The 22,865-nt window shown below is 34.2% G+C and overlaps 1 protein-coding gene across 1 annotated transcript in view; it reads left to right on the top strand.

The window, feature by feature from the left end:
• The window catches only part of TRDN (triadin), a gene marked incomplete at both ends in the record, with an annotated part of 326,113 nt that overhangs the window by 27,540 nt on the left and 275,708 nt on the right, over positions 1 to 22,865 (top strand). Inside the window, one exon of the mRNA XM_080700116.1 lies at positions 11,536 to 11,595. Within this exon, the coding sequence (XP_080556242.1) occupies positions 11,536 to 11,595 (60 nt within the window). The remainder of the gene's footprint in view (positions 1 to 11,535; positions 11,596 to 22,865) is intronic.

Raw genomic sequence — 22,865 nt, 5'->3', positions numbered from 1 at the left:
CCAAAGTTAGTTCACCCCAGTGACTTTGGAGTGGAATCTGTACTTTTCCCCATGTGTTGTTAAAATAACTAAGTTGACTCTCATTGATCTAGACTCATAATAATACCTTTATTGGAACCAGTCGGCCTAAAGACTGTGCTTTGTCAAGGCCTAGAGAATAGGCCCACTTTAGAACCAGAGACTGCAGTAGTATCAATCAAATTTCCTATACTGCGATTGAGAAAAGGGTGGCTCCTGAAACTGAAATGGACTCTAGCAGGAAAGCCACAAATATCCATATCTATTATTTGTTTTAAATTCAGAATTTCAGAATACCTCCTATCTCAATTATGAAATCAGAACCTCAGGGTTATCAAGACTTAAACACCTTTCCAAGGGGATAAAAGAAAGAAGAATGGGGAGAGAGGTACCTGGGAATGCTTGCTAATGGTTAGGAATTATGATTATAGTGGATGATGACAGTTATCTTAGGTGATTCAAATGATCTAAAAGAGATTGTGGTGATGGTTGCACAGCTCTATGAACAGCTTAGAAACCATTAGATACTACATTTCCAATGGGAAAATTGTATGATATGTAACTTGATCTCAAAAAATTGTTTATGTTTTCAAAAATAAATGAGATATAAAATGAAACTCACAATTACCCTCTCCTCTTCCAATCACTTTTTAAATCTCTACAGATATGTTTCTAAATTGCAACCAGGGTGAGAGCCATTGCAATTCAAAAGAATAATTCCAAAAATAGATTACCTTGTGCATTGTGTGGCCACTAAGGGAGAGAGCCAAGGATAAGCAAATAATTACCTATTTTTGTTTAAACGTTGCAACTACTATATATAAACTTACTGTAAAAAATCCCCAAATATGATGATGATAAAATGCAAAATTAGTTAATATTGCAAATAATATTGGAATAAATATTGGTAATTAGTGCAGTTCATGTCTCATACCAAAATTTTAAAAATTACTGAAATAAATATGAATGAACACAATTGAGAGGTATTTATATTGGTTTTTCTCATGCTGCTAATCTGTTATGGTTAAATCACTTAGCTTTAGTGGCTAATAAGTTCTCATACCTGTGTAATAAAGATGTTGCATTTATTGATGACCACGTCTTTTCCAGCTATAATATTTTTCAAGTTATAATTAAGTTGTGATGCCACATATTAATAATTTTACAAAGAGTTTTATCTTGACTAGAGGCTTTGTAACTTAAAATATGGTCTATGGGTGAACACCTGCAGTATCATCTGGGAGCTATTTAGAAATCCTGGCTCTATCTAGACAGACTGAATCAGAACCTGCATGTTAGGAAGATCCCAGATGATTCATATGCACATTAAAATTTGAGAAGCATTGATCTAGACCATAGTTCCCACTTCTGACTGTGATTCTGAAATTACCTAAGAGCTTATTTAAATCATAGATCCTGTAAAGTTTCTTCATCATGACAGACTAATTGATTAAGTTTGGACTTGCAGTTCAGGAGTATGTTTTAAAATCTCCCTAGATGATTCTGATGTAGAGCCACATTGATCTTGTCTAGCATATGATCCAAGAAGCACACATACTACACAGAGCCAAAACGTCATCTATATCTGTAAACTCCATCAGTGATTATCTAATAAGGAAAATTATTTGTGATCATTTCTACCTGTCTGGTTTATGTCCACATGGGAAATGATATCTAATTTTGTGATGAAGAATAAAATCCAAAGAGGAAAAATGGATTACCCTGAGATCATAGAGTTTGTAGAAAAAATGAGATTAGGCAGATATCTTAGTATATTGAATTTGAAAGGTTTTTTAAGGGTCATTGGCATGCATGTTGAGAGTATTATTCTTCCTGAAAAAGTTTAGCTTCTCTTACCAAGTAATAAAACATAATAAAATAAAAGTCCAAACAATTTTACATAATGTACTGGCACATCTCTGAAGGACAATTCACCTCAGTATCTGGCTTTGATTATGGCTGGAGTCTTGTGCACTTAATCACAAATACTATGTGCTTCCAAAAGAAAATAGTTTTCTATATACTCTTCATTCGTGGTGAGTAGTGCACTTTCCTGAAGTTGTTTTTTTTTCAATATAACAGAAAAAGTATCAGAAAATATAGATGCCTACACATAATTTGGTGCATTTACCTAAAATATTGGGAATTCAATAAAGTGCTTTCCCTTAGCATTATTTAATTAGCCCTAAATAGATAACTACATTTGCTCATTTATGGTAATTAATCTTTTGTACTAACAACAATTGGCAACATCTTACAAATAGCAATTACATGTTCAAATGAATAAATAAGTTTTCAATTTCAAAATGAGTAAAATTATAAGAAAGTCTTTTATATTATCTGGTTCTTATATGATATCTAGAAAAAAGAATTGTAAAAAACATTCTTTGAATACATGGTACTCATAAAAATTTAATAAACTGGGTTGTCATCTTGCATCAGGATAGTTGCCTTGGTTACAGAGATTATCCTTTTAACTTACTGAGTGTGTCATTTAAAATTTCTGAATTTATAACATTTTAATTTATTAACAATGTGTCACATTGATAGAGAATAAATGCATGCTTTAAACTGACCATATAAGCTTAGACAAATTATAAAGTACTCAATATTAAGCTTTGTTATGAGTATAACTAGATACAATTTATTTTTATAAACAAAATCACATGTAATATAACAAAATAACCTGGACCTAACTACAAAATAGGCTCATTCTTAGGAATCATTTAGCATGATTTATTTTCACTGAATTTGGTTTCATTTGTTGCTATTGTTAGCACTTATCCACTCGTTTCTGGTTCTATAAACTCTCCTCTCAAGCTCCATGTGGAAGTCAAGCTCAGAGAATCTTGAGAAAATGCATTGGCCCAATGATTATCATTGGCACTGTGGTAGATATAGAGCTTAGATAAACATGTTTTAAAAAAATTCAACAGCCCAATGAAGTGATTCTTAATTTCCCATTTTGGAGATGTTTTAGAGATTCTTTCTACCTGATTAATTGCTTATTTCTGTGGGACACGCAGCATACACCATGAGAACCAGAACATCCCCCTATTGCACTTAAAAATTCCAAATTGGGCCACCAAGAGTTTTATTAAAATCTCTTGTATTCTCTGATGGTCAGCATAAACATTTATTTTCCAACTTCTCACATTTTATCATTTCTACATATAAAATAAATACCAATATTATTAGACAAAACAAAATGTCAAAATAACTACATTACCCTTATCACTATAATAGGGAATGCTAGAGAAATTCCATACTACCAAACCCAGAGAAGAAATAAAAACTTGGGCCCTTTCTTTAAGCTAGAAGTAGTATATTCTGTTTTGAAATCTTGTTTCTTTTGAAATTATCATGATATTTGATTGTAAGTATTTAATAACAGGTATAATATACTCATTTATAGTTTACTTATATTTGTATAAGAAAATTAATGTTTTGAAATGAGTAAATTTCAAAATAGGGCAATGTATATAAAATATGTTTACTGTCCTTAATTTATTAACTTTTCAGTATTCTTGAAAAACAACATTAAAATCTCCCTAGGGATTGAAGGAGGAAGAGGGGACGGGAAGAAGGAGAATTGATGAAGGAAACAGTTCAAACAATGCTATGACCATTTATGGAGGTTATAATACCAACCTAACTAATATGTATGGAGACAGAAAAAGGAGTAGGGTGGGAAGTGGAAGGAAACATATCAAAACCTGTGTGCATGTATGTTTATATCACTTCAAACCACACACACACACACACACATTCTATATATATATATATAATATACATTATAATTATATATATAAATGTACAAAAAATTTAAAAGCACATTTTCCTTAACATAGCAACTACCCTTCCAGAAATTTTTTTCATAGAAACACTTGCCAGAATAAACTAAATATATATTGTGCAGAGATAGTATGATGCTATTATTTGCATTTATATAAACAAGATGAAACTTAAATGCTCATTAAGGCAGAATTAAATAAAGTACAGTGGTTCTGTAAAATGGAATATTATATAGCCGTTCAGAAGAATCAATACATGTATAAGTTTGACATAAAAATAAACTATTTTAAATGAAATGTTAAGGTAAATACAGTATTAATGTAAGGGAAGATTCTAAGATTTAAGTTTTATACATATATTAATATAATATATGCATGTATATGCAACTTTCTGAGGAAAAGAAATAATAGCTGTGATTATGCTAAACTATAATTATATTATGTATGGATGCATATAAATGCATATTTTATAGTTTATGTTATGCTCATTTGTATTGTTAGAATTTTTAAAACTTGTGAATATATTATTTAATGATTAAAAATTGAAAATCTGTGTACAGTATGAAAAACCTATGAATAAAGTTAGTCTATAAGTACCATTTATGCCTACTATTATATTTCCATAAATAGTAAACTTTATGCAACTTTTCTGAGGATTTTCACAAAGTATAAAAATTTGTAGAACTGTAAAATTTTACTTTTCCAAAAAATTTTAATTTTAATTATTTCAGTAGCTAAATTGAGAGCTATGTCATATACAGAACAGTTAAGATATAATCAGCTCTGGTGTGGTGGCACGCTTGTAATCCCAGTGTTCGGGAGGCTGAGGCCAAAGGATCTGGTTTGCAGACAGCCTCAGCTCCTTAGTGAGGCCCTCTGCAACTTAGTGAGATCCTGTTTCAAAAAATAAATAAATAAAAATCTCTTTGCTATTGCATATTAAATAAGGTGGTGGTAGACTATATATGTATATATATATATATATGTATATATATATATATATATATATAGTGTGTGTGTGTGTGTGTGTGTGTGTGTGTGTGTGTGTGTGTGTCTGGGGATGGAACACAGGGGCATTCGACCTTCAAGCTACACCCCATGCCCTATTTTTTATTCTTTATTTTGAAATAGGGTCTCACTAAGTAGCTGAGGCTGTCCGTGAACCACAATCGTCAAGCCTCAGCATCTCAAATGCTGGGATTACAAGCATGAGCCACCACACACAGCTGCAAACGGTTTTTTAAAGTAGTGTTTATCAAGTGATTTTTATATGCCAATCATTGTGATAATTATTGAAGATCTAATGTAGGACAAAATCAATATAATTCTTGTCATCATTAAATTTTGCATTTAGTGAGAAAGAAAAACAAGTACTAATAACAGTCCACTTTCTGGTGATGCTCGACACCAGGGACTGCTCTAAATCTCTAAATCGTTTACGCTTACTTGATCCTCGTGTAAACGTATGAGGTAGATACTATTATTAATCTCATCACACACATGAAGACTGAAACAAAATTTTCACATCTAATAATAATTATTTATATTAGAAGACCATAGATTTGTGATGGCTTTCACGTGAAGATAATTAATCATTTAAAATATATTCTACTTCACAAATAATAATGTAAAATATATAGCTCCTTTGTTATTAGCACCACATTAAATTATTTTATCTACTCCTCTGTTTACTATCAATTCACAACTCTGACACATTTTTGGCATTGTGCTTGGAAAACTGATTGAAGAGGGTATAAAATATTATACGAAGAGGGTAATAAAATATACCCTCTGAAGATGGTATATTTTATTATCTCTACTGAATAATAAACTATAAAAGAAAGAATTTAAATTATTTGAGTTCTTTAAATTAAGGAAAGTTGTAAATACATTTAAAGATTTGCATCTTAAAGTTTTCTAGTAACTGGAAAACTTCTTATTTAGAGTGAGAAATGAATAACTTAAGAATCAAGTGAAGCCATCTACTCTTTTCTGTACTGTTAATCTTCACTTATACGTACCTAAAAGCAGCCAGAAAAATGTTAGGGGGAAGTCAGGACAGCAGAGATACAGGAAAATATCACCCACATTCTGTGGTGATATAACTTTCTCTTCTCTTAAACCCTTCAATGCCCTTGATACCATGTTTGTCTGAGTGGAACATCAGTGTAGGATGGATTCCAGCTTATTTTGCAAGAATATCAGTGACTCAGTGGACCAAAGGCCTCGTTTTGTTGCCTCTTAAAACACTGAGATAATTGTTACTCTTTTTTAAATGTTATTTTCCCCTTTTCAATGTACAGAATTCAAATAAAAATTCATCCATACAAAACCCTTAGTCAGTCTCACAACCTAGTTGGGATACTTTGATCTTTGTATCTTCTAAGGCACAAACTCTGTAGGATGGCCTACTTATCAAAATTGTTTGATTCCTACTAGCATCTGGTGAGACATGGTACATTTTTAGAAGCATCTGATTTTCACCCAATTCTAAAGCACCTGTATTTGGAAGGAAATAATGATCACCTTGACCTTGTCCTTTGTGTTTGGCTTTGGTTCAGGTTTAAGTTAATTTTCCCTTAAAGAGCGTTATGGTATTAAATGCAGTTTTATGTCATACATCTTTGTCCTTTTACTTTTTATAGAATTTATTAAATAACTAAACATAGTATCAGTATAATACAGAGAATTTTTTCTTTGAAGTATGTTATAAGCCTTAAGATAATAGACTTCTACATTTAATAACTTGACTTTTCAAATTTTCCAATCTTATACAAATGGTTCTTGGCTGGAAAGAGCAATTTAAGGTAACAAATTGGGCATCAACTGTGTATGAGATAAATATCTTTCTGAAGTCTAAATTGGTAACATGCTGTTACTCAATTGGACAGTAGCCTGAATGGTCATCATTTCCTGGCTAATGTGTAAGGAGAGAGAATTGGCACACTCTGCAGAGCCTCTACTGGGTACTTCTGACATCTGATAGCCACAGTATTGACACCAGGGATTGAATCCAGTCCCCAGGAAAAAAAATGCAATATAGCAATAGAATGTGCAGGGAGATATTTAATTTTGCCATAAGTTTGAATCATGAAATAAAGTTATTTGTCTCTTATGAGCAAAAAGATACAGGTATATTATACACCTTTACTAGTTAGCCATGCCTTGTCTAAAGTTGCCTCACTTTAATAGACCTAAAGTGAAATTCGAGCTAAAATATTAGTTGGTGATGATGTTTCTGTAGACAAACAAACTCCTTCTCATGTAAGTTATCATTACTTCCCTTTGATATGAGCTGTAGAGATTTTACTGTGTATCTTCTAAAAAACCCCATGACTGCCATTTCCAAGAAAGCTGCGTGGACCTACTCAGAGCAATGGAGTTGTCTTTCTTTGTGTGAGGCTGAGATACAAAATAAGGAAAATGAATAGATTAGGGGCCGGTGGGGGTACATGCCTATAATCCCAGAAATTGAGACAGAAGGAAAGTTAATTATTTCTTAAGGATAATCATGCTATTAAATGCAGTTTTATGTCATTATATATCATCATCATTTTACTTTTTATGGCATTTATTAAATAACTAAACACTAGTATCAATACAATACAATTTTATTTTTCTTTAAGGATTAATTAACTTGGGAAACTGAGACAGAAGGATCTCAGGTTTGAGGCCAGCCTCACAACTTAGTGAGACCCTATTCCAAAATAAAAAGGACTGGAGTTATAAAATCATAACTCCAGTTTTGAAGTGACCCAGGATGCGATTCCCAGTATCACAAAAGAAAGAAAAATAGATTAGGCCTTTATTCTGAAGCTTATTGCCAGGTACCAAGCTCATGTTTACTTAGTCCAAGACACTTAGCTCCTGGGTCCTGTTTACTCCTATTATCACAGAGTAGAAATTAAATGCTCTGAAACATGTTACCATTTTTTTCAAACTCTTTATCTTTTAGTGTATCAACTTTTCACTTTAGAGTCCCATATATTTAAGACAGTGCAAAGAAATGCATTTTCCCTGACCTGATTTCCACTTTTTCTTTTTTCGGAATGGTGTTTTTTTATCTTATTTTAAAAAATTCCTTTTTTCCCCTTTTACGGTGGACCCTGCTCATTTCTATTCTGGCTAAAATTGTCGTCTATTTGTTTTAATTACATCTGACTGCATACACAGAGCTAAGGGAATCCAAAATAATTTCTGACCTTCTGACATTTGATAGCCACAGATAGTGAGTAACACCAGGAATGGGAAATCACAGGGCAATGAATCTGTACCTTTAATGACTCAAACCTTAATTTTTCAATCTTAAACAAATGGTTCTTGGCTGGAAAGAGCAATTGAAGTTAACAAGACTGGCCAAGCAACTCTGTCCCGTAGGACAGGTTTCTGTCATTCATTTTTTAATGCACAAACATCTGCCAGCCTTGCAGGGAACCCTGCTATAGACCAACATGTACTGGCTACTTTCACAATCCATCACCTTACCCAGTGTATTTCACCAAACTATGTTAGGCTAGGAGGCTTGGCAGAAGAGTCTAAATCACATCTGATCATCCCATAAAGGTTCCAGAATTCCTTCTTTACTTTGACAATTGAACAGTAATTGTCTGTGGAAAGCATGTGAACACATGCCTACCTCTAAAGGAAATAAATTACAAATTTAAGGTCTTCTCATATCTAAACCAATGTAGTATTTTATGTAAATTTTTTAATTTTGAAAAATTTATCTCATCTTTGTATTCAATTAATACCTACTAGAAGATAAGAAATGATCTCCTAAAGGTGACTCACTTAGCATATCCAAAGACTATTCCAAATCTTTGAGATCTTTTGGTTTGTTTTATTGGTCTGAATTGCATAAAGCATTACTATTCTGTTGGTTTGAATAGGAGGGAGCAAGCAGAAAGTTATTAACAAGGGTCCAGATCAAATTTGATATTCAATTCATTTCAAGATTTAGCTCTGTATTTGGCCTAAAATCTTAAAAATGTCATTTGCTTTACTTCAGACTACAGTAGTACTATTTGTAATATACTGTGATCGACATATGTCATTTAAAATTTCCTGGAAACTAAATGAAAATGGTACAAAAGAAAAATGTAAAATTAATTTTAATAATATTTATTTATTTATATCATTTTATTTTTTATTTTTTGGTGGTACTGGGGGTGGAACTCAGAGGCTTTCTACCTCCAGGCTATACCCCCAGTCCTATTTTCTATTTTATTTGGAAACAGGGTCTCACTAAGTTGCTGAGAGCATCACTAAGTAGCTGAGGCTGGCTTTCAACCTGTGCGATCCTCCTGTCTCTGCCTCCCAAGTGCGGGGATTACAAGCGTGCACCACCACGCCCGGCTAATTTTAATAATATTTAATCTGATATGTCAGAGCTCAAATAAAGAAGCACCACCAGAAAGAGATTATAAAGATTCATTTATATGTTAAGAAATGTATTACCAGGAAATTACTTAAATGATTTTGGAGACTGGCCAAACAAGTTTGAACCCAAAGGACGGGAAGTTAGGAGGGGAGGATCACAGGTGAGTTCACGGGCAGGAACCAAAGCTGTCAGCCACAAGCAGAGTTTCTTCCCGTATCCAGGGAAAATGTGGCCTTATGTTTTAGGCCTTTCAGTGGAACTGGACAAGCCCACTCAGATTATCCAGAGTCATCTTCTTCCTTAAAGTGAACAGACTGAGAATGTTCATGAAATCTGCCAAATATTTTCAACCCCTAGATTACAGTTGCCTTGAAGAGTTCAGGATAGTAGTCTAGCCAAGTTGCCCTGTCATATATAAAACCATCACATCAATATTCCCCAAATAATATTTCAAGTGTCATTAGTATACAATTTTTTTTTGTTGCAGTACTGGGGGTGCAACCCAGGGGCATTCTGTGTCCAAGCTACACTCCCAGCCCTTTTTTTATTCTTTATTTTCAAACAGGGTCTCTCTGAGTTGCAAAGTGCCTCACTAAATAGTTGCTGAGGCTGTCCGTGAACTGTGACCCTCCTGTCTCAGCCTCCCAAATGCAGGGATTACAAGCATGCAACACTACAACTGGCTTAGTATACAACTTCTTAATGAGATACTTTAATTATTTTTTTATACTAGATCTTTATAATCTAGTATATACTTTGCACTTACAGTACATAGCGATTCAGCATAATGATACATCATGTGCTTAACATACACTAAAGTCTAGTGGCCCCTGCACTGAGACAGTAGAGGTCTGGACAGTGATAAAGAGTTCATTGGAATGGATAACTTGTATTTCTAGAGCAGTGATTTTCAGTTGGGGTTCCCATAAGACATCCGGCAATGTCTTAAGACATTCTTCATTATTCTAACATAGGATGTTGATGAGGGTGCTGCTGACGTCTAATAGGTGTAGTAATGGTGCTAAATATTCTAGAATGTAGAAAATAGCCTTACCCCGTCCTCAAATAATGATTCATTCAATCAAAAAGACCATATTGCTGAGGTGAAAAACCTCACTGTAGAGTAGAATTTGGAGCCCTTAAGAAAAAAGATAACATTATGAGAGCGGCAGGAAGATAGAAGTGTCTGGTACCCTTGGGAATTCTTTCCTTGCGCGTTGGAGATTTTTTTTTCAGAGTTGTGAATGAGTGCCTTACCTTATCCATACCATTATGGCCATGTTTAAGGTCAGGAATAGGATAAGACTAGAAGAATCACATTGTGACTAATAAAATGAATGAATAATGGAGAAAATTGAGGGAAAAATCTTCATGGTGCTTAGGTGAATGAAAGTTAGTAATTGACTTTTCTGAAGATATTTACGTTTTTCCTATGATTGGTCTTGATTTTGTAGACTTCTGAAAAAACTAAAAAATGCAAATGCAAATTTACAAATGGAGAATTTAAAATATGTACAGTAATTACTATCATCTCAGACCATCTGTGGAAAAAGTTGTAATAAATAAATAAGTAAACCTCATTAGCATTTTGTCTAAGAAAAGCCATGATATTTAAGATTAAGTCACTTTTTCAGAGGTGCTAATCATATGTGTAAGCCCCAATCTCAAATTTACTTCTATCCAAATTAACTGTAAATTCAGAATTAACTTCATTTGCTAAGACCTGGCAATGTATGTACACTGAAGCTAGCAACAAATTGAATATATTTTTAAAAACCTGATATTTAGAAAAAATACAACTCACTTACTTAATGAAAAGTGTCATATCTGCTTGAAGTAATTATTGGTTAAATGCAATGCCAAATGCTGATTATAAACATAGCTTAGAGTCAATGCTTCTGAGATATATTTCCTATTAGAAAGCTGTTACAGTTCATTTCACAAATTCTCAATTTAATATGTAAAAACAAAATCTTCCTAAATCTAAGTGACATTCTTATTGAAGATTCTTAATTTGTATTGAGAGTAATTAAAAGAAAACATAATTATAGTTTGTGATCAATTTTAACACTGAAAATTGCGACAACATATATCTCAATACAAATTTTAAGCTTTTCCAAATAACTGATTCTTCGATGGCTTTAATTTTATTTTTGCTTCAATAACTAAGAGATTTATATAGCAATATTTTACAAAGAATCTTTCTTTTTAGACATCAATAAAAATGTTGAATACAAAAATACATACTTTTTGATGGATTTACAAAATTGAGGTCATAGTTACGGTTAAAATTTTATACCTTTTTAAAAAGTTTCTAAATTCTAATTCCATTTTTCCCCCTAGAAATACACAAAGACAAGACAGAAAAGCAGGAGAAACCTGAAAGGAAAACACAAGCCAAAGGTAAATATTTATTTCAGGTTTATTCTTATTATTTTAGGACATATATTTTTTGTATACTCACAGGAAATAAAGAAAATTGTTGTTATTCAAGTGCTTTTTGCATTTAAAATTTTCATTACTTAGCCGGGCGTGGTGGCTCACGCTTGTAATCCCAGCATTTGGGAGGTTGAGACCAGAGGATCGTGGTTCGCAGACAGCCTGAGCTACTTAGTGAGGCCCTCTGCAACTCAGTGAGACCCGGTTTCAAAATAAAGAATAAAGAATAGGGCAGGGGGTGTAACTCAGAGGTCGAATACCCCTGGGATCCATCCTCCAACCCCCCTCTCCACAAAAATTTTTATTACTTAAATAAATACATTTACTCCAGTTAAATTCAGTTATAAATATATAAGTAAATTTTAATTATTAAAATCAAGGTAACTTTAAAATGTGTGGCAATCTTTAAAGTGATAACTGTCTTCTCTTTTTAAAATACTTTTATCGGGCCGGGCATGGTGGTACACGCTTGTAATCCCTGCGTTTGGGAGGCAGAGACAGGAGGATCGCGCAGGTTCGAAGTCAGCCGCGTGCGCTGGCTTAGGAGACCCTGTTTCCAAATAAAAATATAAAATAGGTCTGGGAGTGTAGCCCAGAAGTAGAAGGGCTTCCAGGAACACCAGTACCACCAAAAAAGACAAAAAAAAAAAAACTTTTATCGGTGCATTGTAATTGTGTATCATAATGTGGCAGGGAGTGATAGTGATATACGTGTACACAGTGCTTAGTGCTGTGTTTCCTTCTGGAACCCATCAAATTACTTCTCTTTTCCAATCATGTTTTTGAGATTGGTATTAATAGTTTTATATATATACCTAGCATTATTAAAACTGTTACTTTCATTAGATCTCCATCCATTTCCTTTCTCCCCTAACCAACCTCCATTGCTCCACTGGGACCTCTACTTCTTTATCTGAGGTCTCTTTTGTAACCCAGTTTCTCTGTAGCTTCTACACAGGATAGAAATCATACAATTATTCGCTTCCTGAAACTGGCTAATTTCACTTAGTATAATATTCTCAAGTTTTGTCCATTTTCCTGCAAATGATATAATTTGTATTCTTCTTTACAGCTAAGTAAATTCTATTTTAAACATATGGAACAAATAATTTTTCTCCTTTTGATAAGCTACTGTAATGAGTTAAAGTTATTTCTTTTTTAACCTTACTTTCTCATGAGTGGGATGCCTTTATATTCTTTGGTGCAGAAGGGCAGTGTCTTTACTGCACTGTAGAATGCCAAGGCCAGAGGCTTTCTCCCATAGCCCCAGGGGCAGATGGACAGTAACAACATGATGAATAATATCCCTTTCAACTGAACTGAATTCAGGAACTGCAGTCTTGCAACAGAAGCATTTCATAATGGCAAGCATTGCCGTGCTCATCTGACAACCATCAATTTTCTTGGGGTCACTGATATAGTCGTAAAGCTTTAAAGAAACTTATAAAAAGCAAAGACATCCTAAAGGACATATTTCTAAGTATTCCCAGGTTTTCCAGTGGTTAATTATATGGGATTTTGAATAAACCAGGGCAAAAATAAAAATCTCATAATAACCATAGTTTTGTGATACAGAGATACTAGCATGTGCATACTACAACATCATGCTGTTGTTTTAAAATATACTTTGTATACTTTCTTTTGATAAAGAACTCACATTGTTTTTTAAATAGTATGCCTTTACTCATAACATTCCTAACATCTGAGTTTGATCCAAATTTCTCAGCCAATCCATACATAATCAGAATATTGAAACTCACTTGATTAAAACTATTTATATTTGCACTTAGAAAATAAATGTATCCTTACTGTTTCCTTTTTTGCTTCTTAATTTCTTTGGTCAGGGACATTGGACACAGCTCTTGGGTATGGATTGACTAAGGTAACCATGACTGAACAGGCTGTGTGTTTCTATTTGCTGGAGGTTAAAAAGAAATTCTGCTGGTTCCACATGATTGGGGGCTCTGCTGTTCAATCTTGCCGATTCTACTATTAATTGGAGAGTCCTGCTGCTGGAGTAGATGTGGGGATACAGATGGTGCCATTTGCATTTTGGACCTGGCTCTCTTAGAATCCTGCTGTCAAAGACTTTGAGCAGTGGGCTGTAGAGTGGGTTTATTAAGCTACTGAGTCTTCCATAATTAAAACACTGAATTTGGCTGAAGTTTCAGATAAATTTCTCAAAAGCTGGGCTGGATAATACAAGATTATATTTTTTAGTAGATAAAATCTATTTAGGGAAAGTAAATACATCTAAAAATAGAGAAAATGGGGCTTCAGTTTATCAACACTGATCAGGGCATGAAATACATTTTTCTAGATAATTTTTCTATATTAATAAGAACAAAAGATTTCATTTTATTTTTTAGTTTCCTTTTGCCATCCAGATAGAATAATGTCTGTTATTGGTTCTTAAATATTTCAATGACAACAAATGTAGTTTTATAACTGTTCATATATATAGATAAATACTGTGTTCTGGATGCCATATTCCTTATCAGTTATGGTTATATGTGATGGACAGTTAGGAATTTAAGTTTTTTTTAAGGCAATTTTAACTCTTATGTGATACACCACCTTCAAGGCAATAGTAAGATTACCTGGGATGATTATAAATAAGCCAGCCAGTATCTGGGTCTAAAAGAATACATTATGCTAAAGCTGGTGTGTTTTGTGCAGAGAAAATAATATTGACAATAATAAACCTATAACACATTATATTAGCTTTATTTTTGTCTTCCTTAAGAGACTCATATGGTATTCTGAAAGGTTTAAGGATGTGGAAATCCGTAGAAAATCTTTGAGAGTCTAGACCTAGATCACTTACTCATCAGGTGAAGTACAGAGGATCAAAGAATATGTAATCCCAGAGAATATAGATTTTCAAAATAAATTCCACATAAATATACTAATTAATTCAGTTTTAAATGTCAAAGAATTATTCAGTTTCAATTCTGACTCTTTGTAATAGAAAATTAGGTAATTTTAGGGCCATTTTCATTAAATGATTTAGATTTACATCAGGCTAACATTTATTTCTGTTTTTTTCTTCTATTCGTTTTGTTTGATGTTTTTCATTAGGGAGGAATACAGCAGTTTCATGAAACTGAAGAGTAAACCCTTTAATTAATAACTTGGCAATGAGTATCTATTATGGTTTTAAGCATAAGCTCTGACATGTTTGTTAACATTTACCTTTGAACTATATTAACCTTATTTTTTTCCACGTAAAAAAGGTAGAATTTTATCTTGTGAATAAAATTTTCTCAGAATATACTCAGAATAATGTACTTGTGTCCTTGCATTGAATTAATATACTAGGACAGTACATTACATTTGTTTAGAAGAAACTTGGAACCATAACTTTTCCTGTATTACCAAATGTTATTAACCTAATTATTGTGCATACTAATGGCCCCTGTTGAATAGACAAAATACATCCACCACAACAGAGTAGTTGTGAGTATTGAACAGCATACAAATTACTAGTCCAAGTTAGCAAAACAAATCTGATTCCATGTGAGAGTTATGGTTTCTAATGCTGGCTTTTATAGATCAAAGTGACCTTGCTGAATACACTCATATTTAAGGCCTAATATTTTGTAATTTCCTGTCTAACCTAAAATAACTAATAAATGTCCTGAGGGAGATACTTAAGCATTCTTAAGCTCATGGATATTTCACATGAATAGATAAAAGTCAATTGTGAATGTAAAGTCATAAGTTAAATAGTAAGAAATAGAGACCAGTGTCAGATGTCAGTCACCAGTCTGAGAATCCTTTGAAGGCATAAATGAGTCTGCTCACAAATATTTTTATGGAAATATATATACAGGTCACTCTAGGAAATTGTAGAGACTGGTGATATTTGTCATAAATAAAAGGTCCCACTCATGATTATTAAAGAACATTTCCCTAATCCACAGTAAATACTCAGACATGCTTATTCAACAAATACAATAAGAACACAATATATAATTTTTGACAAATAAGGATGATGCCATCATCTTCTTTCACTTTTATAAAGGTTTCTGCATTAACCACTCTGTGTTAGAATCCAATTTTAGTAACTTCTGCCTATGTAAATTTGGACAAGGTAATTAATCTTCCTTTGTCTCTGTTTCCTCATACATAAAATGGGGATAATGGAGTTGTTATAAGGATTATACAGTGATTATGAAATGTATGTAGAAAATTCTTAAAATTATTCTTGGCTAATTGTAAACAGTAACTATCAGCTAATTAACTAAGATGTCTTAATCACTTCTGATTAGGTAAATGACACTACCTTGTAGGCTTCTTTTCTGCATTAGTGCTTTCTAGTGTTTGAAATCCATCTGACCATAGACTGAAGAAATTTTAAATGTGTCATCCCAAGATCCTCTAACACAATGAGAAAAAAGCTGAAGCATAGGATGTGAAAAGTCTCTGGACTCTGACTCTTACTGAACTTGACATAGGTAACTTTCTCCCTCTGTGTATCCGGAGCCCATCTTAATATCTATTGTGTAAAATGTCATCTTTCTTTTGTACTCTTTGTTCTGATGATTAACATCACCATCCACCAGGTTAGTGTACACACACACACATATATATATATATATATATATATATATATATATATATATATATATATGTAAAATCTCCCTGACAGATTCCATCCTGGAGCCATTAGTGTTCAAGAGATAAGATTAGGGTGTGATACAAACTCTCCTATTGATTCAGATGGGTATCCAGGATTAGAATTACCATCAGTTTAGCCGGGCATGGTTGTTTATACTTGTAAATCCAGTATCTGGGAGGCTGAGACAGGAGGATTGCAGTTCGAGGACAGCCTCAGCTACTTAGTGAGGTCCTTTGCAAATCAGTGGGACCCTGTTTCAAAATAAAAAGAATAAAATATAGGACTGGTGGTATAGCTGGGATTTAGAATGCCCCTGGGTTCCATTCCCAGTACCACACACACACATACGCACACACAAAAAAAAAAAAAGAAAAAAAAAAGAAAAAAAGAATTACCATTAGTTGAACTCATGGCCTAAAGTACATTTCTCATTGTCTTCTTTTTGCCAGCCACTGTTTGACATGCAAGCTGATGTCTTTGGCTGGGGCCTGGACCAGAGGCCTTATTGACCCTGATGTAGATGTTTATCTGCTTCATCTATGAAAGCATTTGAGCTACAAGCTCAGCCATAGATTTCGTGGCTTTTTGATTTTGCATGGCTTCTTGCCCTATTTTCTCTTCACCGTAATTTGATCCAATCTCTTTTCCGCTACAGTCTCCTCCACAATCATTTCACAGTCATGTTAGTTACTCTACTGATTTCCCGTGTCAATCCCTCATGCAAATGTTAATCATTACACCTACTGGCTTAAATCAATGCGTTGGTTTCTAGGGTACCTAAGAAATAAAAGCCACATTTTCTAGCCTGGTGTATGATATTCTCCCCATACAATCCCTAATATCTCTACCTACAAATTTGCAGCTTTGTGCACACTACCACACATCTTCCCTTCTTTGCAACCTCCCCACCAACCCTTTCCAACATCCTAACCCCTATCTACCTACCACCCTTGGCACTCTAAACACACCGAGGTCCCCATGCCACAGGCAGGCTGAGCTGCTGTGTAGCACTGTTTTTGTCTCAAAACTCTTCCTTTTGTGTGCTCTTTTCTCTGGCCATCACAACACTCCTGTGTGGTCACTTAGCAGGTTGTTTCTAATTTCGTTAATTTTCAAATGAAATGTGAGTTCTTTAAGATGTCTCTCTTGTACTACACTGGGGGCATTTAGGTACTTTTTCCATAATACTTTTATAACAGAGTCTTGGTAATTTTAAACATTTTGACAATACTTTTGAGCTATGGGTATAGTGATCAAACTAACTCCCTGAGTGAAGAAACAGAGTTTGTCTTCATATGTGTTCTAGATCAGCCTTATCACTGACTTGTGATTCTGCATTTCTTTATCTATGACCAAGAAAATACAGGATCAACCATATCTCAAGTTCTTTCCAGCTTTGTTTTTGTGTCCTTATATTAAAGTGAAAGTCACTCTAAGCTGGGCATGAGGACATGTGTATGCCTGTAATCCCAGTACTTGGCAGTCTGAGAGAGGAGAATTGTAGGCTCAAGGCCAGTCTTAGCAATTTAGTCACTTAGTGAGACTCTATTTCAAAATAAAAAAATAAAACAGGGCTGGAGATACAGTTCAGAGTTAGAATTCCACTAGGTTCAATTCCAAGTAACACACACACACACACACACACACACATACACACACAGAGAAGTAAAAATCATTCTAACATCTAAAAGTATTCAACACATTCAATAAGTGTGAAAATAATAAATGGATGACTTATTTTTATACTTTATTAATCTTTATTCTTAAAGAAAAATTTTGATGTTTATATGTTTCATATAATTTAATTATTCTACTTTAATTGGGATATTATAAGTCAAATTTATTTGGGTAGAGGCAATGAAGACTTTGCTTATAAATAAAAAATATATCATGAAATCTGTAAGCAATCACTTTGAAACAATAAAATTATAATAATAGAGATTAAAGTAATAATGTTTAACCTGGGCAGTTTATAAAATATAAAACATTGGGAAAGACTCATAACTCAATTAACTGGAAAAATAGTAATTTATTTTAATTTTTCTCTTTGTGGTTGTTTATTGCATATTGCTTTATTTATTTATTTATTTATTTATTTATTTATTTATTGGTGGTACTGGGGTTCCTAGAAGCCCTTCTACCTCCGGGCTACACTCCCAGACCTATTTTATACTTTTTTATTTTTGAAAACAGGGTCTCTTAAGCCAGCAGGGCTGGCTTTGAACCAGCGCGATCCTCCTGTCTCTGCCTCCCAAGCGTGGGGATTACAAGCATGCACCACCACGCCCGGCCCCACCTTATTTATTTTGTAATTACAAATTTCATTGTTCGTTTCAGACTATTTATGCTTCCTTTAAACATGTCAATTTACTCACAGAAGAAACCTGGAAATACAAAAACTCACTTGTAAACCTACAACTGGGAGAAGGGTCCTGGCAGAAAGGAGGGCCAGTAGACAGTCAGGAGCACAGGTGTTCCCTGAATCCACCTGGGCTGTCAGGTTTTCAGGTGACACACTGACCTCAGGTATGGGGAAAAAAACTCCCACAGCAGGAGTGTGTGCTGCCAGCAGCATGAGGTCAGCATCAGAGAGGATGAGCTGGTGAAGTTGGGAGGGTAATTTTGTAGGCAGAACCTAAAGAAAACACTGGTCCTAGCCATTCAGAAATGGTATATAATAAATTATTCACAGCACTCACTTTGTGCCACTCTACTGAACACCAGAAAATCAAGAATGACTAAGACCTTGTCCAAGGATAGATCTGAAAAGATGAATACAGGTGTACCCTGTATTCAGTGGGTTTGACTGTAATTTTCTGGCAACGTCTTAGAAGAGCATGTGGTTTGGGGTTCAGGCATGACTCTAGAACCTAAAATCAGAGGCATAAAAGCTACTTCAGACTAAATTAGTTCTTAAGGAACTAGGTGGGAATTTAATAGCAGGGGCAGAAGGAAAGTTTATTTATTAGTATATATTTCTTAGGGCTGCCATAAACAAAGTAACACAGACTGTGTCACTTAAGGTAATAGAAGTTTATGATCTCCCAGTTACATATCAGCTGCAAGTCCAGAGTCAAGTTTTTTACTGGGTCTTCTCCTCCTGAGAACCATGACAAGGAATCTGTTCTCAGACCTTCTCTCAGCTCTTGGTGGCTTGAGGGCAATCTTTGGCTTATACAGAAATCATTCCAATTTCTACTATTACCTTCAAATTATTTTCTCCTTGCGTTTCTATCTTTTTATAAATTGTATTTCCCCTGTGCATATCTGTCTCTCTGTGTGAATTTCCCTTTTGACGAGGACATCAGTCATAGTAGATTAGAGAACAGCCTAATGACATCATTTCAAGTTGATCAACTCCATAAAGATACAATTACCAAGAATAAGGTCATATTCTCAGGTACTGGAGGATAGGACTCTGTGGTAGACAGTTCAATTGCAAAAGTTTCACATGCACAAAATCAGATTTTTTTTTTTTTGGTGGTACTGGGATTCCTGAAAACCCTTCTACCTCCAGACTACATTCCCAAACCTCTTTTATACTTTTATTTGGAAACAGGGTCTCTTAAGCCAGCGAGGCTGGCTTCAAACCTGCGCGATCCTCCTGTCTCTGCCTCCCAAGCGCGGGGATTACAAGCCTGCGCCACCACGCCTGGCCAGAAATGTATTTTTAAAGGGTGATTTAGAACACTAACACTGATTGACTAGCTTAGGACTCCTTAAAATTCTAGAGCAGAGTTGTAGGATTGGAATCATAAGCTGACAAGGAATTTAGCTGATAGTTATTGTCAAAAGCCAAAGAGAATAGAACACTAATATGTTCTAAATATCCAAAAGCCCTTTATAAAGGTGCTTTTAAAACCTTCAAATTGACTTAGTCATTCTGTGTTATATAAGCTTTTATTTTGTTTCAACTCCCTAAGAGATATGTAAATATATAATATAAAAGTATACATTTTATATCTATATGAAAGGTACAAGTTATCTAAATTTCAATATGTATTATATAGAGATATATAAATACATATGCTGCACTTTAGATCTCATATTTATAAGTATATTAATGTATATATTAAAGAGAAAATGTATTAAAATATGTATTTTCCTTTTTGGCAGCTATGAAAGATAAATCTGGAAAATGGGAATATAAGGTTCTACACAAAGCTGTACAATCACTGGCTTCATAGGAATTGTTCACTTGTGAGGACGAGATCTAAGTTCTTACTGTAGCTATGTAGCCCTAGGTAAAGGGGAAATTGTTTATAAAATCAGATTTGAGAATAAGATTAATACTTTAGAATTTAAAAATGTATTATTTAAAAAATACATATATTTTAAAACATGTAGTAGATACAAGTTTAACTTTGGGTGGTTTTCCAAATGTTCACATTAATACAGAAATAAAAATACTTTTATTATGAGCAACTTTGTACACTGTTGAAGGGTCGGTGGTAGACAACTTGCTTGCAGAATCCAATCAGAGCACTTTGGCTCATGAGAACAAGTTTGTAGTCTTCAAGGAAATGAGGAAGGAAAAGGCAGCATAGTTCTGGAGAAAAGCAGTCAGATAAGCATATTCTTTTTTCTGCTCTGGCCTGAATTCTTACAAACCTGTTTTTTTAATCCACAGGAAAAATGTTTAGGCTAGCTGACCTCTTATGTTCTACCAGCTCTCAAGTTCCATGCATTTGTTAAAGGTGAAATTATAAATTCATCTTTCAGAAAGACTGGATAATACAATCTTTTTGAAGTCTCTCTATTCAAAAACTCCTTTCTATTATGTTTCATTATATTTGAAAAGGTATATAGATTATTTTGTCTTAGTATAGAATTATATTTAAAAAATTGGTTACCAAAAAATGAAACACATACAAAGAGAATAAAGCACACTAATATAGAGTTTATCTGTCATTTTTGTTTAGTGGTGGCTGGAATAGAAAAATTTTCAAGGGGTTTAAATGGACATGGTTTATACTCTGTTATTTTTTAAAAATATGAGAAATTAAAGCACAAATATGTTTGAATTTAATAAAGCTGACGGAAGTATCCACCTATTCAAATTTATTAATTACTAATACCTCCCACAGAAAGCTCCAGAAATCTGAAAAATAAAGAAAATAATTTAAATTAAAATCATCAAATTTGATTATATCTAAATATGTTCCTTCTGTTCTTTTATAATGAAAAAGTATAAGGCCTAATTGCTTATGTATAATCTTCCTTTTGGTTTGGATACTCAGTCTTAGGCATTAGCTTTGAAATCAGTATAAGCTTCAGAGATTGAGTTACAGTTATTTGCTGAGGTTCACATGGAGAATGCAGAAGCCTACACTTTAGCAGCTCTGACACTACAACTTTTGATTTTTTAAATAAGAGTAGGAGACAAAGGAAAAAATCTGACAACTGCTCCCTGCTGTTTGGCCCCTTAGGAATATTTTGTCCATTAAGAACTACAGAGGGAAGATTTTGGCCATGGTGGGCTCCTGTCAGAAAAGACAGGAGCTGGCTTTGTTGCTGCATAGATCAAAAGAAAAGAGTAGAGTACAGCTTGGAAAGACTGGAGAGAAGCCACATAGGGAGGGTGAGAGGTGCACTTTGGAGTTTAGTTGAGCTGAATGTTCTGGTCAGGGAAAGGTCAGAGTCTGGACAAGAGAAGGAACAGCAGGGCCATGCCAACTCAGATGCCAAACATCAGGGCCATGCCAACTGGTAGATTCCATTTGTTTTTAATTATCAGCACACCGAGGGGACTTTTGTTTTTTATAAATAAGAATGACTAACAAATTAAGCTCTAGCAGGTGCAAAATGCTTATTTTGTTCTGAGCTAAATATGTCTTGGCTAAAATGTAACTTGTCAAATAGTGCTGGTTACAAGGAGGTACTCTTATCTCCCTCCATGTGGAAACTCTTGGTAATGGGTGCTAAGCAGAGATGCACGACCAAATGCAGTTGCTGTAGCAAGTCACTTTTATTTTAGAATGTGTATTAAAACCTCTACTGACTTATGCATTGTTGTTGTAAAAGTTATTTGGAAAATTTGATATTTGAGCACAGTCTTGCTAAAGTTTGAAGTTTCCATCCAAGCAGTGTTAGTGGCTGTCTGCCATTGTGAGCAGCTCCCTCGAGCCCATGGGTCCAGCTGCTTCCCTAATCTGTAGTATGGTGTTATTTTGAAGGGGGATAATGAAATTCCAGCATACAGTACTGAGTCTATAAATCCAAACTTTGACTGGAGGAACCAGATTTTTCCCCTGGGTACCAGGGATGAGGAGTTAATATGCTAATTCAAGTCTGAATCCAGCCCCCTTGCTCTTTTGATTTTGTATTAATTTTCCATTTATGCCTGTGCACACGTCAATCTGAAAAGCCTTTAGTGGAATGGACAACCAGCTGTCTGAGGTAGGTGAGCCCCATCCCTTACAGAGGCAGAGCCACAGATTAGGTGTTCCCTAGGGGCTCTTTCCAATCAAGGCTCTGCAAGCACAGCTTATCTCACACAAACTCAGTTCCCCCTAGAGAAACTTCGAGAGAGGCTTTGTATTTGCCAAGAATTTCTTTGGATTTTTAGCTTAATTAATAATGATCTGAAGGAGCCAAAGTAAGCTATTTG

This window comes from Muscardinus avellanarius, assembly GCF_963383645.1.
Source record: "Muscardinus avellanarius genome assembly, chromosome: 8".
Lineage (NCBI taxonomy): Eukaryota > Metazoa > Chordata > Mammalia > Rodentia > Gliridae > Muscardinus > Muscardinus avellanarius.
The sequence above is the reverse complement of the archived record's forward strand: the minus strand, read 5'-3'. Positions and strand labels throughout refer to the sequence as shown.